Genomic DNA, 16,939 nt, shown 5'->3' on the forward strand with positions numbered 1-16,939 from the left:
GAATGATTTTTATCTAATATTTTTATATCCGTTTATTATTATAAAAAACATTGAGAACTTTACATATATAAAAAAAGGTATTCAGGGTTTGATAAAGGCACTAGTTTTAAATTTTTTTTTTTTTATAGCATAGTATTGCCTGAAACAGGGACCAATCCAGGTGACAGATCCAACAGTGATTGCATAGCTTTGCTATGCTTATAGGGGTCCTGCACACAGTAAAAAAAAATGTTACATTTGCACTTAATTCTAAAAAAAATTACTATTAAAGTGTTTGAGTCCCTGCACGCCCACTTCTTTGCACTGATCCTTGCAATTTTCAAAGGTAGTTCTCAATACAATCACACTCAGCTGTTTTTTTGTAGAGCATGTTATTTCTCAGCAAATAAATTTGGTTTTTGTTAAGTATTTGTAAACATTCTCAGCAGATGGCTACTTTGAGCTGTTAGAGACATAACTGCTGTCATGTAATGACATGCTGTAATGTAATGTAATGTCATGTCATGTGCTGTAAAGGATTAATGAATATATATAAATATATAAAGAATATAGTTATAACATGTTCATTACCTTCTTGAACCCTTGCAGTAGCAGAATTTGTACAGTGGTCACCAAGTGGAAGTGTATTTTTAGTTGGATTGGACAACAAGATAAATGTATATACTGTAGAGGTGAGTTTGCATTTTAAACAAATTTATATGTGAAAGTTCTTTTTATAAAGAATATGTTCTTTGTTAATTGTATAAAGTGATTTAGCATGTTTTTCTTTTGTAATTTTTAATTTTAATCCATTTACCTAGCTGTTACACAGAAAAAGGCCTCCATAGCTGAGTGGTCAGGAGTGGGAGTGCAATAGCACATACTCTTTGAGTAGACTAGGGTTCAAGTCCCTGGCTGCTAAATATGATCTATCTGCCAACCTGCAATGGACCACTGTGGCATATTATGGTCCCTACTTGAGGAGGCTTCCATCCTGCAGTTGATTGACAATGGTTGCATTTTTTTTTTTTTTTTTTTCCTTTTACACAGCTATATTTCAATTTTTGCTGAATTCTTACAGCATTAAATATTGAAAACAAAGATGACATTGCTTTAGGACTGAATACTTTTAAGGGAAACTTTCAGTCTCTCATGTAGGTAAGCCTGACAGCTCCCCTTCGAGACAAGTAGTTGACTTTATTTTCATAATGCAAAGTGGGCTTTTTAATTTGATTGCACTGATCTTTTGATATTATTTAACGCTGGAAAAAATTTTGTCTGAAATCCGGCTGCCTTGGGACTTGGTGATTGCTGGTTCATGGATTTTCTTGGATTTCAGATAGTATATCTGAGATATGCAGTTAAACATAAAATGCATCACTAATTTGTATATGCAGTTAAACCAAAAAGGCATCAGTAATTGTTTGATGGGCAGCTTGCTTATGCGATTAATTTGTTTACTCAAATTGGGGACATTATTTATAATTTTATCCCTTTATTTGGCAGTGAGAAGCTTGCAATCAGAAAACTTAGCCACAATAAAATTGCTCTTCTGTTGTTTCCCATTAAAAAAAAGAAAGAAAGAAAGAAAGAAAATCAGTACTTTTATTTTTTGTAGTAGGACAACTGTGTTCTAGTACAGTGTACAGTGGGTTAGGTTCCAGACTAATAGAGCAAGCTTATCTGCGAAAAGATCTAAACCTCCCAAGCACTTCCTAATTCATTTCACAAATATACGTGGTCTCAATTCTAATCTCAACGATGTCCATTTCCACTTGCAGTCTGCCAAACCCCATGTACCTTTTCTGACAAAATCTGTTATCGGTTGATTCAACTACTGCTCATCTCAGATGCCCAAATTATTCGCTGTATGATACCTTTCGCCTCAAAGGTAGTACTTGTGCATATGTCCGTTCTGATATTCCCTGTCAGAGACTTGGCAATTTGGAATCTCCTCTCTTTGATCTTCTCTGGCTTAAAATCTCTCTACCTCATTGTGTCAGATTCATCTGTTGTCTCTACCGTTCTCCCAACTCCACTAATCACTTGGAGCTCTTTGACTTCCTCTCTTTGCAGCTTGACTTCCTCCAGTCCAACTTTCCTAACAGTGAGGTAATTTTCCTTGGTGATTTCAACTCCAGCTGGCTCCCATTTTCTAGTCACACCGACCCAGCAGGTCAAGATGCTGAGGCTTTTGCGATTACTAATGACCTAGCACAGAATGTTCATTTACCTACAAGAATACCGGACAATCCTAATCATACAGCCAATACACTTGATCCTTTTCTCACAAACAACCCTTCTAAGTACACGGTCAAAGTGAGAGGTCCTTTAGGCACTTCAGATCACAACTTGGTGATTGTCTCTTCTCCAATGGAACCTTTATCTCATGGCTATTCCCAACCTCGTGTCATTTGGCATTACAAGAATGCAAAATGGGATGACCTGCGAGACTTCTTTTCCTTGGTCGGATTACTGTTTCCAAACTTCTGATGTCAACGTTTGCTCAGATCGTGTCAGTGAAATTATTCTTGCAGGAATGGAATCCTTTATCCCACACTCCACTTTAAAATCTCATCCTTTATCTAAACCTTGGTTTTCCAATAAATGTGCTAAGGCTGTTCAAGAGAAGAATGTTGCATATCATAATTGGCTTGTTTCTAATTCTTCAGTTTCATTTTCTGCATACACCAAAGCTCACTAAAGCAGTTATTAATCAGTCCAAACTAGAGTTTGAAGAGACTAAGAGTAGAAAACTTGCTTCTTGCCCTAAGGGTAGCCGAGCATTCTGGTCTCTTGCCAAAGCTATTGGCTGCAACTTTTGCCCATCTCTGCTCCCACCTCTGTCCAAACCAAATGGTTCTGTTGTCACTTCAGCCAAGGATAAAGCTGACCTGCTAGCATCCCATTTTTCTTCCAGCTCATGTATTAATGATCTTGGTAAAACACCTCCCAACACGCTCCATTCAATGCCTCCTGTGATCTTCCGTCAAAAGGATGTCAGAAGGATTTTGATGAATCTTGATGCCAAGAAAGCTCCAGGTCCTGATGGTATTTCTCCGCTTGTTCTCAAAACCTGGGCTCCTGAACTTACTCCCATTCTTTGCCGCCTTTTTTCACTTTCTTATTCCAAAGGTGTTTTTCCTTCTTCTTGGAAATTTGCTCATATCCAGCCAGTTCCTAAAAAGGGTGACAAATCCCTCCCATCCAATTATCGTCCCATTGCAATTATTTCTGCTCTTTCTAGAGTAATGGAGAAATCAATTAACCGCCAACTCTTAAACTACCTAGAAACCTTCCGTCTGATCAATGATCACCAGTATGGATTCTGTCAGTGTCGATCCACTGGTGATATTCTGGCTTATGTTACCCATTTATGGACTAATTCAATGGAAAGGTTCGGTGAAACACAAGTAGTTGCTCATGACATCTCAAAGGCTTTTGATCATGTTTGGCATAAAGGTCTTCTAAACAAGCTTCCATCTTATGGTTTGCCAACTGTTTTTAGTAATTGGTTATCCAGTTTTCTCTCTGATCGCTCACTGAGGGTGATGGTAGATGGCTCTCTGTCTTCTAACTTCTCCACTGCTGGTGTCCCCCAAGGTTCAGTTCTTTCTCCCACTCTTTTCCTCTTGTATATTAATGACCTTCTTCCATTGACTGGAAATCCTATCCATAGTTTTGCCGATGATAGCACATTGCATTCCACTTTCCATTTTGAGAAACCTTGTCCTGCTCAATCAGCTTCAACGTCTTGAAAATCTGCTACCAATTCCTTAAATGCCGATCTTTAGGTAATTCTCCAGTGGGGCAAAGACAACTTAGTTGATTTCAACCCTTCTAAAACTCAGTCTTGTCTTATATCTCGCAAAAAGGATTCTTCTGCTCTTATGCTTATCTTTAGTGACACTCCGATTTCTAGGCAAAATGATATATCTCTTTTGGGGATTACCCTGACTTCTAATCTCTCTTGGCACAAGCACATTACAAATATTGCTTCCTCTGCATCTAAAAAACTTGGTTTTCTCTTTCGCTCTCGGCGTTACTTTTCTTCCAAACAGCTGCTGACTCTGTATAAATCGCATATCTGCCCTGCCATGGAATATTGTTCCCAAAACTGGGGTGGTGCCCCCAAAACCTCTCTCAGTCTTCTTGATTCCATTCAGAAGAGGGCAGTTAGGTTAATTAATGATTCATCTCTAACAGAGTCTCTCCACTCGCTTTCTCATAGACGTACTGTTTCTGCTACATGCCTCTTCTACAGATACTTCCATGGGCACTGTTCTTCTGAATTGGCTTCTATAATTCCCGCTCTCTCTCTTTCAAAACAGTCCGAAAACGTGCCACCAACATCCATTTACTGTCCAACTTCAAACCCACAGAACCAACTTTTCATCTTCCTCATTTATTCATTCAACTGCCGTTTTCTGGAACAACCTTCCTTTATACGTACTTCCTGAAAATTACAATCTACAGAAGTTCAAGTCCAATGTCAACAAATATCTTCTTTCATCTTCTCAACCTCCAACCCAAGCACGGTACTAAGTAATATAGCTTCTAATACCTCTCATGTTTGGGGTTCACATTAAAAAAAAAAAAAAAAGATCCCTGCCATAAAGCGAAAAGTGGAACATGGCCTTTTTTTCACTTGGAATACATATTAAAGACTAATAACATGTTTATACTATCATATGCTGTAAACAGACTGAATCGTGGACAATAAAATGGCACCTGACACCCTTCTTGGACTCGGCTAAGTGCATCATGCTGAAAAAGTGGAACAAGCGGTGAACATAATGAACATGAATATAATTGAAAACCGCTGTATTAGCGGAACACTAAAAAACGGCCCTACTGTATTAGTAATGTCAAATGATGCAAGAAAGCAAGTTATTCGGCATCAGCCAAAAAAAAATCCCGTCCCATTTCACCTATCCAATCTTTTCAATAGTTTATCTAGTTCATTCCTTGCAATTTATTTAAGCTATCAACTTCCACAACAACAGATGGAAATTTGTTCTAGCAATCAAACCCACTGGCTAAAAGCAAATTTCCACACATCTGTTCTGCAACCACTCTTCCACAATTTAAATTTACAATCCTTCATGTATGTTGGCTGAGCAAGAGGAAGAATGTCACTAGCATTGAGCTTGGTCAACCCATTAAAAGCCTTAAACACCTCAATTAGGCAGGTCAGTGCCTAATTGATCACCTTGTTGCCTAGTCTCCAGATGTTGCAGTTTGCAAAACTGAAGCCTTTTTTTGGTAAGAGCACCATTTTGTTCCCACTCAACAATCTCGTTGCCCTCCTGCTCATTCCAGCAGCTCTACATCCTTCTGAAATGAGGCTTCCACACCTGTATGCAGTACTCAAGATGGGGCCTGACTATTGTCTGATACAATGGGATTATTACCTCTTTATCCCTGCTAGCAAAATTCTTGTATATTATTCAGAAAAACTCCATTAGCTGTCCTGGCAGCTTGTCTGCAATGCTCAGAGAACTTCATATCTGACTGCACAGTTATCCCCAGGTCTTTCATTTTCCACTACCCTGAGTCTAGTACCACACAGTTGGTACGTTACCACCCCATTTGCAGTATGGGTGGGTACTCAATTAAAATAAATTTTATCTATCCATATGCAGTACTTTGGATTTGTCAGCGTTAGGCTGCAAAATGGCAGTTGAAGTTTATCTGCCTGACTTTTCTATATTCATCATAACTGTGTTATCTGTTCAAGAATGTAGATAACTTTGTGTTATCTGCATTCTTGAACATCGTCTGATTATTTATTAATGATATTGATATGCCTTCATCAATATCATTAATAAATATTGAAAACAACAAGTCCAACACTGAACACTGGGGACATCCACTAATAACATGGGTCCATGAAGAGTAGTGTCCATTGATTACCACTCTGTCTTCTCCCATTCGACCTTCCCTTTATCCAAAGCAATAACTTGCCCTTAATGCCACACTGCTCTGATTTGTTCAGAAGGCTTCCATGTGCAACAGTATCAAAAGCTTTCCTGAAATCCTAGTATATGATATCAAAATTATTTTTTGTGTCCAGTTCCTTTGTGATCATATCGTACCAATCAAATTGGTCAGACAAGATTTCCCCTTAACAAACCAATGCTCTACCTGAAATATAACTGCAGTCTTGTCTAGATGGTTCTGCCTTACTTCTTTAACCAGTGACTCCATTATTTTCCCTGGAATAGAAGTTAAACTAACAGGTCTGTAATTACTCGTGTCACTCTTTGATCTCCCATTATGAATTAGGGATATATTTGCACATCTCCAGTCCACAGGGATCTCTACAGAATCCAAAGATGCTTTCATAATTATGGCTAAGAGTTTTTTTACCTCCTTTGTTGCCTCCCTTAATATAATTGGATAGATCCCATCCATCCCAGGTGCCTTTCTTATGTTCAGCCATAGGAATTATGAAACTATTTTTTCGACGGAACAGTTACTGGTGATATGTATCTTCACACCTCTAGAAAGGGCGCCTCCGTAGCCAGGTGGGAAGGAGCAGCAGTGCGTAGCACACACTTCTTGATTAGACCGGGGTTCGAGCCCATCACCACTAAATACGGAGGATGCGGAAAGGTCAGGGAATGACCACCGCATATCCCGGAGCAATATGGCCTTAGTTGCTAATGCTCCTAAAATACAAACAACAAACAAACAAACGACAACCTCTAGAAGGAAGGGGATGAATCAGATTGGTCCACTTGATATCAATGGTTCGACTGTTGATAATCCTGCTTAGATAGCTGACAAACTGAATGAGTATTTTGCATCTACATTCACACATGAGGAATTCTGTAGGGAAGTGGAGGATAGAAGCTTTAAACTCTAACAGGGAGCTTAATGATTTTGTAATAACTGAGAACAAAGTGGAGGAGAAATTGTTGAAGTTAAACATAAGAAAGGCACCTGGGATGTATGGAATCTATCCAGTTATATTTAAGGAGGCAGCAAAGGAAGTAAGCAAACCCTTAGCCATAATTACGAGAGCATCCTTGAAATCATGGGAAGTTCCCACGGGCTGGAGATGTGCAAATGTATCCCCAGTTCCCAAAGGGTGACACAGTAATTACAGACCTGTTAGTTTAACTTCTGTTCTGGGAAAAATAATGGAGTCACTGGTTAAAGAAGCTTTGCACGATCATCTAGACAAGACTGCAATAATAATTCAGACACAGCATATGTTTGTTAAGGGAAAGTCTTGTCTGACAAATTTGATTGGATACTACGATGTGGTTACAAAGGAACTGGATGCAAAAAAATGATTTTGATATCATATACTTGGATTTCAGGATAGCTTTTGATACTGTTGTGCATGGAAGACTACTGTACAAATTTCAGCAGTATGGTATTATGGTACAATGGATAAAAGGGTAGTTTAGTGGGAGAAAACAGAGTGGTAATCAATTGACACTGCTCTTCATGGATTAGTGTTAATAGTGGAATTCTTCAGGGTTTGCTGTTTGGCCCACTGTTGTTTTGTATATTTATCAATGTTATTGATGAAGGTATATCAGGCTTAATGCCCAAGTTTGCAGATGATACAAAGATTGGCAGTGTGCTAATGCAACAGGATCTAGAAAAGTTGGGAAATTGGCTGAGAAGTGCCAACGAAAGTTTAATATTGACAAATGCAAAGGACTGCATATGGGTAGCAGTAACTCCAGAGGAAAGTACCAAATGTGTGATACTACACTCTGAGTAATGGAGAATGAAAAAGACCTAGCAGTAATTGTGCAGTTAGATATGAAGTTTTCTGAGCAGTGCAGACAGGCTGCCACAGCAGGTCATGGAATATTGTCAATTATATACAGGAATTTTTCTAGTAGGGAAAAGGAGGTAATTATCCATTTGTAAAGGCAGTGGTCAGGCCATGCATTCAGTACTGCATATAAATCTGGAGGCCTCATTTTAGGAAGGATGTAGAGTTGCTTGAGTGGGTACAGAGAAGGGCAACTAGATTGGAGAGGGGAACAAGGGATCCTCTTACCAAGAAAAGCTTAAGTTCTGCATATTGCTGCATCTGGAGACTAGGCACCTACAGGGTGATCTGATTGAGGTGTATAAGGCCTTGTATGGGTTGAGCAGGCTTAATTCTGATGGGATTCTTTCTCTTGCTCAGATTACGAACCTGGCGGGGCATAAATTAAAATTGAGGAAAGACAGTTGTAGAATAGATGTGCTGAAATTTACCTTTAGCCAGCATGTAGTTGATCGCGGCAACAAACTTCCATCAGTTGTTGCGGAAGTTGATAGCTTAACACATTGGCAATGATGTGGTACCCTTGTCAATCCACTTTCTATATAGCTAAAAATCTTGCACTTAATAGCAAGACCCTCTATATTGGGCATTCAGCTATAGCATGAGTTGTTTGGTATACCACTACTTGTCTATAAATATGGATGTTATAAGTTAACAAAATCAGGCTCTAAAAAATGAAAAAATATATTTTATTTTTGAAACAAATACAGTTATTCTAAATAATGAGGTCAAAACTAATCAGTAAAATAAAAAAACTTAGTAAGTAGCTCAAAACTAATAGTATTACTTATGTTTTTCATTGAAACACTGTAGGCACAGTGTCGGCTTTCCTGGACAATCTTTTTATAAAATGTGCAAAAACTGTCTTAGCTTTATATCTATCTTCCTTGACACCTTGTTCATTTTGAATTTAAAAAAAAAAAAAAATTTTTTTTAACATCAAGTACATCTCTTCCTACTCATTCTTGCTGTTTCTTCATATTTTCCCATTTTGATATGAACTACGGTACTACTACTTCTTGGTCTCTTCCTTTCGGGTGGTCAGTTTTCTTCATTTTCAGTGTCCAACAATCCTCTTAATTTTTTGTTGAAGCTGTAGCATATTCAATTTCTTGCTGTTATCACCGAAGTTATTATATATTACCCAAGTACAATGCATGTGCCATGAGCTATTTCAGAGAAAACTTTTTTGTACCATTTGATACATTTTCTAAGGGTGGTATAATAAGATGACATTTGGTCGAAGATGTATTGTGGAGTTTTATTCAGAGGCCACTGTTGGTACATGACAGCTCCAATAAAAGAATATTCATTGGAGTCATAGTGTACTACCAGTGGTGCACTCAAAAAATTGGGTCAGAGGTGAAAAAATAACCAGAAGTACAGTTTATAAACATTTATAATTCATAAAAACACACGATCAGAAAATTTTTCTGCCACACATTAAGCATACTGCTTCCATCATCATCGCCAACATGTTAAATTCAAGGAGGAACTGGACAGACTTTTAGAGCGAATAGATGTGTGAAATGGTGGGTTTTTTTTTTTTTTTTTTGGTTTTTTTTGGCAATGCTACATAAGCTTGCTTTCTTGAATCACATGCTTGTATTACTACACTTGTAAAATTTGCTTTCCATTTATGAGCAGTTTTGGGATGAAGTGGTTTACTATTAACATGATGAGACACTCATACCTTACCACCATGTTGTTAGAGCCTATTATGCTGGTCATTTCACAGACCAGTGGATAGGCCATAAAGAAGTGTCTGATACCTCCCACATTCACTCAGTTTAATCCTAAACAACTTCTGTTTGTGGGGCTACCCAAAGAATGTTGTGTACACTGTGAAACCAGCCACACTTCAACAATTAAATGATAAAATTAAACAATGTGTGAAGCTATCCCAGCAGTTACATTGGTGTGCGTATGTGATTCAATTGATTGTTGCTGTGAAGGGTGCCTAAAAGCAAATGGTGAACAGTTTGAATATCTGCATTATTCATATATATATATAAACAAATTAAACTATTGCTTTGGCATGCACCCAGAAATAGTTACTGAGGTTTGTGATTAATTTTTTTACAGAAGACAAACTTATCATTTGTTTTTATACAACAATGTGCAACAATTGTTGTTTTGTATAAAAAAAATATTTCAAATAATTTCAATAGTTGCTGTTTTAATTAATCCACTCAACTAATACATTAATAACATCGTTTTGGTTCATTTTCCTATCATTATTAGTGATATTTAAGAGTTTTCAACTTTGACATTATTCAAGGGAGTAGTGTTCCCTATAAAAAAGAACCTGAGAGGGCATTGATTCAAATTGAGGAAAAGCAGTTGTAGAATAGATGTGCTGAAATTTGCCTTTAGCCAGCGGGTGGTTGATTGGTGGAACAGACTTCCATCTTTTGTTGTAGAAGTTGATAACCTAAATAAATTTAAGCTGGACAGGCATTTAGAACGAATGGAGGGGTGAAATGGGAGAGGGGTTTTTTTGGCTGATGCTGTAAGCTTCTTTCTTACATCATATGCCTCTACTAATGCCAATGCTAACAACTTATGGGTGTGAAAGCGGGACAATGAAAAAAGCAGACAGAAAAAAAATTGACGTTTTTGAACTGGTGCTGGAGAAAGCTGCTTCGCATACCATGGACAGCGAAAGTTGTGAACAGAGAGGTTTTGGATCGCATCAAGCCAGAAACATCACTGGAAGCCAAGATCATCAAGTTACAATTGACATATTTCGGTCATGTAATGCAATCCAATTCATTAGAAAAATCGATAATGCTAGGAAAGGTCTGCAAAGAACATGCTGGCTTGTCACCTTAACCTTGAACAATATTTCTTATTTGGTATAAAAAGCCTAATAGCTTCCAAGATTAATTCCTTGAATGTTTCCCATTTAGAATTTGCTGTTGGTAACATCATCAGTTGGTCCACTGTATAGAATTTAAAAACTGTCTCAGTCCACTGTATACACATTATACTGCCCCAAATCATTCTGATTCTGCAACAAACAAACAGACCGACCCGACCGACAGACCGAGTTTAAATTCTACTTTTGCCATAAATTATGAACTAAGTTTTTATATGATAGCAACCTATGTTTCACACTGATCTTCTTTTAGTATTAATTTAGTAGTTAAGTAATTAATTAAGTAATGGCATTAGTAAGCTCCTAGTGATATTGATTCCATTAATTTATATTAAATTATATAGGTTAATAAAATCAATATTAACATACATTAAATTTATTATAAGGACTCAGCATAAAATTCCTTTAATCACTTTGAGTATGTGTGAAAGGAATGGGATGGGGGGGGAAGCTGGGCAGCTTCTGGATCTTCCCCAAGGTAGCATGTGGTTGGATTTTGAACAATGTGGAAACGTCAGCATATTAATAACAAAAAGTAAATTTTTCAAAATGCTGCAACTGTTTTAGTAGAGGCAGTGCTTGAACCTAGAATTTTTCATTTTTGCACATTCACCATATTGCCTATTCATTCCTCCAAGTCAGTTCCGCATACAATTTCCAGCTTTCAGCTAATACATAAGTTGACATAAGCCCTATGAGTGAGAGAGATCCAAATTCTGTTCAATTTTAACGAAAATTTGGTATGGTTTGATGAAATTTTATATTTTATTCTAATAGAGTAAAACATACAATTACCTGAAAATTCATTTTGAAGCTAATATAAAATATATAATAAAATGTATTAAAAGTATAATATATATAAAATGTATATATTAGAAAAATGCACCTAAAAATCTGTCCTCACTCCACAGACAGATTTTTGTAATTAAAGAATTTAACTATAAATAAGTTACAGCCTTACTGTAGGAAAGCTGTCAATATACCTGATATGCAGGGCTTAACATCTAATATGATTACACAAAATATACTATTAAAATAAGTTCATATCAGTTAGCCATAATCAGCAAATATCCAATCCATGTTTCTAACATGGCTGACAAAATAATTCACAGTAGAAAATTAATAAAACAATGATATACAAAGGGTACTAGGAAAGTTTTGCAATATGACGCAACAATGAATCACAGGAAGCTGCTTGTTGCTGCATGTTGAGACATGTTCGTACGTGCATAGTAGCCGCCGCGCCAAGTCGATGGGCTCAGTTATTCATTAGTAGTGAGAGTGTAAAGTGCTTGCGATGGCATCGTGGTCACGAAATGAGATAAGGACAGTTTTGCGGTATAATTTCGTGCGTGGTTTAACCATAGACCAGTGCTTAGAAGAAATGACTCTTGCACTAGATGATGATTGTCCACATCGTACAACGATATTCAGGTGGTATAGAGAATTCCAAAGGGGAAATTTCACTCTGGAGGATTCTGAGAGGCCGGGAAGGCCACGAACGTCAGTTACGGAGGGAAAACGTTACTGCTGTGAGGAAAATGCTTGACGAAAACAGGCGAGTGACCTACCAACAGATAGAGGATACTTTGGGCCTAAATGCACCAGCAATTCGTTCGATTCTGCAAGATCATTTGCACGTGAAGAAATTTTGTTCTCTCTGGGTGCCGCATCAACTGACTGAAGAGCAGATGACACGACGTGTGACTTGGTGCCGGGAGATGTTAAAAAAGTTTGATAAGGGACAATCTCGGTATGTGAACAACATTGTGACAGGTGACGAGACTTGGCTGTACTATTATGATCTGCCGACCAAGGCTCAAAACAAAGTTTGGGTCTTTGATGATGACGACACACCCGTAATTGTCAGAAAATCCCGATCTGTAAAGAAGAAAATGATAGCTGTATTTTTCAAATCGAGTGGAATTGTGGAACGTGTCGTTTTGGACACGCAGAAGACAGTCACAGCTAAGTGGTATACTGAACAATGCCTGCCTAAAGTCATTGGATCTATGAAGAACCTGCGGCCAAAGTCAAGAATGGACACCTGGTACCTCCATCACGATAATGCTCCAGCTGACCGCGCCAAAGCCTGCACCGAATATTTGACCACGACAGGACTGAAACTTCTCGAGCACCCTCCCTACAGTCCAGACCTTGCTCCCTGCGACTTTGCACTGTTCCCGCATGTGAAAATGAAGCTAAAAGGGAGGCGGTTTTCCAGTGATGAGGACCTTCTACGGGCTTGGGACAACGAGTGTGCTTTACTCCCTAGTGAAACTTGGCAGAACTGGTTTAAAGATTGGTTTCGGAGGATGGAGAGGTGTATTGAATGTAGAGGAAATTATTTTGAAAAAATTAAATAAACAAAGCTGTATTGCAAAACTTTCCTAGTACCCTTTGTAAAGAAAGAGAAAAAGAAGAAATAGCAAATGTAAGAGACAGCATTGGCATGTCTAACAAAATATTGCCTAAAATCTAACATAAGTAAAACAGAAAAAAGGAATAGTGCTGTAAAAAAAGCTAAACTACAGAACCCAATTAGATAACTATATGTAACTTTTTAGGAATTTATTTATTTTTTTGGTAATTTGCACCTCTTCTGGATAAACTGACATATGGCCCATCCTGTGTTTGGCTGATTGTGGTATGTATGCAAACACTGATATGCACATTGATAGATTTGAGCCCCTACATGGTAACAGAAAATTCATGCTCCATTGTAAGCTGTTGCACTTGTGTATAAGCTTCAATAAAACAGTTGCAGTGAAGTCATAAACTCATGGATCTGGCCCTACAGATTAGAAAAGAATTTTTAATTATTACAGGAACTCCCCAACTTACGTAAGGGTTGTATTCTGCAGAACGCTACATAAGTCGGGGAATTTCCCCCATGCTTGTGCAGCACTCGCAACTGTGCTCGCTGAATTAATTGAATCAAAAAAGAAATGTTCGACGAACATGTGAACAGAATTATTTATTCAGTTTTTTATCTCATGCGTAGGAAAAATTACAAAAGCGCGCAATTTAAAAAATTTAAAAATTATAAAATTACAAAAAAAGAGGGGACAGGCATAACGTCAGTATGTTTTACCTCTCAAGCATTGTTGCCAGTATCGACGTCCTCAGCTGATAAATAGCTGCTGCGGAGGTTGAGGGCTATGGAGATTTAGAAGGGGTTGGCTGCTCAACCTTACCAAAGAACATATTAATGGATGACTGGACGGTGACTTTTTTCTTTTCATCGTAGATTTCTTTGTAGCAAGCAAGCATATCATTCACCCCTCGGTTAACTTTTAAGAATCATTTGCTGTCAGGATCCATCTTCTCAAACTTCGCCATTGCCGATGCAATTCCACAAAATGCCGTTACCATCTCTCTGGTGATGAAGCATTTCGGCTCCTCATTTGGTTCATCTTGAGCTTCATCAGCATTTTCTTCTTTCACTATCACTGCTGCAAGTCAATAAGTTCTTCATTAGATGATTCCTTCTCTTCCTGTATTAACTCCACGTATTTGGCATCAACCTCCAAGTGCAGTAGCTCTGCAACCTTTATATATTTTCTTCCATTTGCCATTTAAACAACTTATAGAAATTTCTGCACAGGCCTTATTAATGTTTAAGATAGTGTGGTAAATATTGTAAGATTTCCAAAAGTCTCAATGTAAAATTTTTCTCATTTTCTACTGCAAACAATGCCTGAGCAAATGTTATGCGTAAATAGTATGTTTTTAAATTCGAAATAACACCTTGATCCATAGGTTGGATGAGTGAAGTCGTGTTTGGTGAGAAATATGACTCTCACATTAGAATTGAAATCATCTAGATGCGTAGGATGTCCAGGAGAATTATCTAATAGAAGCAAAATCTTGAAAGGAACGTAGTTGTCTTTACAATATTTTTCAACCTCGGGAATGAAGCAGCATTTAAACCAATCCTTAAAGAGAGATATTGTTATCCATTCTCTTTGGTTTGATCGGAAATGCACAGGTAGAGTGGCTTTATTGATGCCTTTAAATGCACGAGGATTTCCAGAATGGTACACGAGCAGTGGTTTTAATCTGCAGTCACCCACTGCATTAGCCCCCCAAGCAAGAGCATGGCCCTATCTTTTGACACCTTGAAACCTGGCATTGTATTTTCCTCTTTGGCAATGTATGTTCGATCCGACGTTTTGGCAGTCTTGTGAATGTTAAAAATTTGCTGCATTGAATAGCCACCTTCATCAATAATTTTTTCCAACACATCACAAAATTTCTCTGCAGCTGCAGAATTGGCACTGACGAGCGCGATGCTTGACCCTATTAAACCACCTGTTGCTTGCCACGAACTTGGGTTGGGGTTCACCGTACTTATCCTTAATGTTTTTATAAATACTTGTTGCTTTTGCTTGAGTGGTCATTAGACTTGGGGGCACTCTCTTCTGAATCTGATTTTCCATCCATATTATTAACAGCTGTTCCATCTTCGATATAGCATCTGAATGCTGTTTTGTGATCACTGTTGATCTTGAGTGCGTTGATCCTTTGACATGTTCTTTTATACACGCAATGTCCTTTAAGATAGTATTCACTATTGAAGCAGCGATACCTAATTCCTTTGCAATAGATGACAAACTTTTTCCTGCTTATCATTTTCACCTTCATTTCTAAATCGATTTTGTTTCATTTCCTGGCATTACCACCACTTGCACTTTTCGTTGGTTGCATAGGAATGAAGCCACAATGGGAAAACTTATATAACACTCGTCAGACTGCCAATTGGCCTTTTGGTATCGATGTCCAAGAACTGCTCAGAGAGCTCGACATCATGGTAGACAATGTTGCCCAGTCACCAAGGCAATCACTTCCACCCTGGCATGCTCGCATTCCATCATGCGACTTCTCCCTTAAAAATTGGGGTAAGTCCATAACTCCATCTTCTGTCTACCACCAACTCTACGCTGCCCACCGGACCGAATATTCCGACTTCTTGCCTGTCTTCACTGATGGCTCGAAGTTGGAGTTGTCTGTTGGATGTGCTGCTATCTTTCCAGATCGTTCTATATCTGGAAAGATTCCCCAAGAATGCAGCATATATATACAGCATTCAACTCAGCTGTATATATGCTGTATATATGCAGCATATATACAGCTGAGTTGAATGCTATAGTGTTAGCCTTGGACCACATTAAAACCCATAGGTATCAAAAGTGTATGGTGTACACTGACTCTAAGTACACTGCAGGCTTTATCGGGTATGAGGTATAATCCTCATCCATTTGTGACCCGGATTCAGCAGACGCTACACTCTCTGAGTGTTCTTTCGACATTCGTTTCTACTGGATTCCAAGCCACATTGGGATTGTGGGAAATGAACTGGCAGATGCTGCGGCCAGGTCACCAGAACCCCACAACACTTATTGCCTGTTAGTCCCCTATACAGACTACAGGCAACTAATACACGATAAATTACTGTCCCAATGGCAACAATCCTGGCATGAGCAAGTCACAAACAAGCTCTATCAGATAAAGCCTGTAATCCGACATTGGCAGTCTAGTCTGCGCAGGAATCGCAGAGAGGAAGTTGTTTTAGCTCGCCCCCGCATAGGACACAGTCATCTTACACATGCCTTTTTGCTGAGGGCAGATGACTGTCCTATGTGTGAGAACTGTGACACCTATTTAAGCATACGGCACATTTTAACTGAGTGTCCACGTTTTAGACACGAACGTGAATTTTATTTTACCGCTTTTAGTCATCTGACTGAGACTTATACACTCAGTCAGATTTTATCCGACAATGACAATGTGTCTGCTGTTTTTAACTTTTTAAAATCAGTAAACCTTTTTTCTCGTATTTAAAATTGATTTGTCATTCCTTTGTTCATGTTTTGTACTATTACTCCTTTTATAGCTCGACATGGTGGCCTAACTCCTTAGGTTACTGAAGATCTTAACTTTTTATTTATGACCGGTATTTGGTGCATTATAGCCTCAGTTGCTGATGCGCCAATAAAACCCAAACCAAACCAAACAAAGCCTTTTCATGAATGATGAGTGAACTTAAGGGAATGTTATTTTGAGTTCAGTCTTCTATCCACAGATTTAAAGCCTTTTCCATATTTTCTAATTTAACATAACGAGAGGTACAGAGCAAATTTTTGAAGCAATTAGTGCGTTTTCACGGACACTCGGCGGATTTTTTCTTCCGATTTCTTGATTGATCGTACCGTTGACTCATTGATTTTATAATGTTTTGCAACTGACGAGACACTTTCACCATTAGAAATTTTGTC

At 38.2% G+C, this 16,939-nt stretch overlaps 1 protein-coding gene across 1 annotated transcript in view; it reads left to right on the forward strand.

Annotated features, from left to right (window-relative positions):
- Positions 1-16,939, forward strand: part of LOC150088558 (p21-activated protein kinase-interacting protein 1-like) — a 112,638-nt gene that overhangs the window by 59,394 nt on the left and 36,305 nt on the right. Inside the window, exon 5 of the mRNA XM_090370232.1 lies at positions 589-671. Coding sequence (XP_090226358.1) covers positions 589-671 — 83 coding nt within the window. The remainder of the gene's footprint in view (positions 1-588; positions 672-16,939) is intronic.

The sequence above is a fragment of the Mastigoproctus giganteus genome, chromosome 3, assembly GCF_048544385.1.
Source record: "Mastigoproctus giganteus isolate SK-2022 chromosome 3, ASM4854438v1, whole genome shotgun sequence".
In the NCBI taxonomy this organism is placed as follows: domain Eukaryota; kingdom Metazoa; phylum Arthropoda; class Arachnida; order Uropygi; family Thelyphonidae; genus Mastigoproctus; species Mastigoproctus giganteus.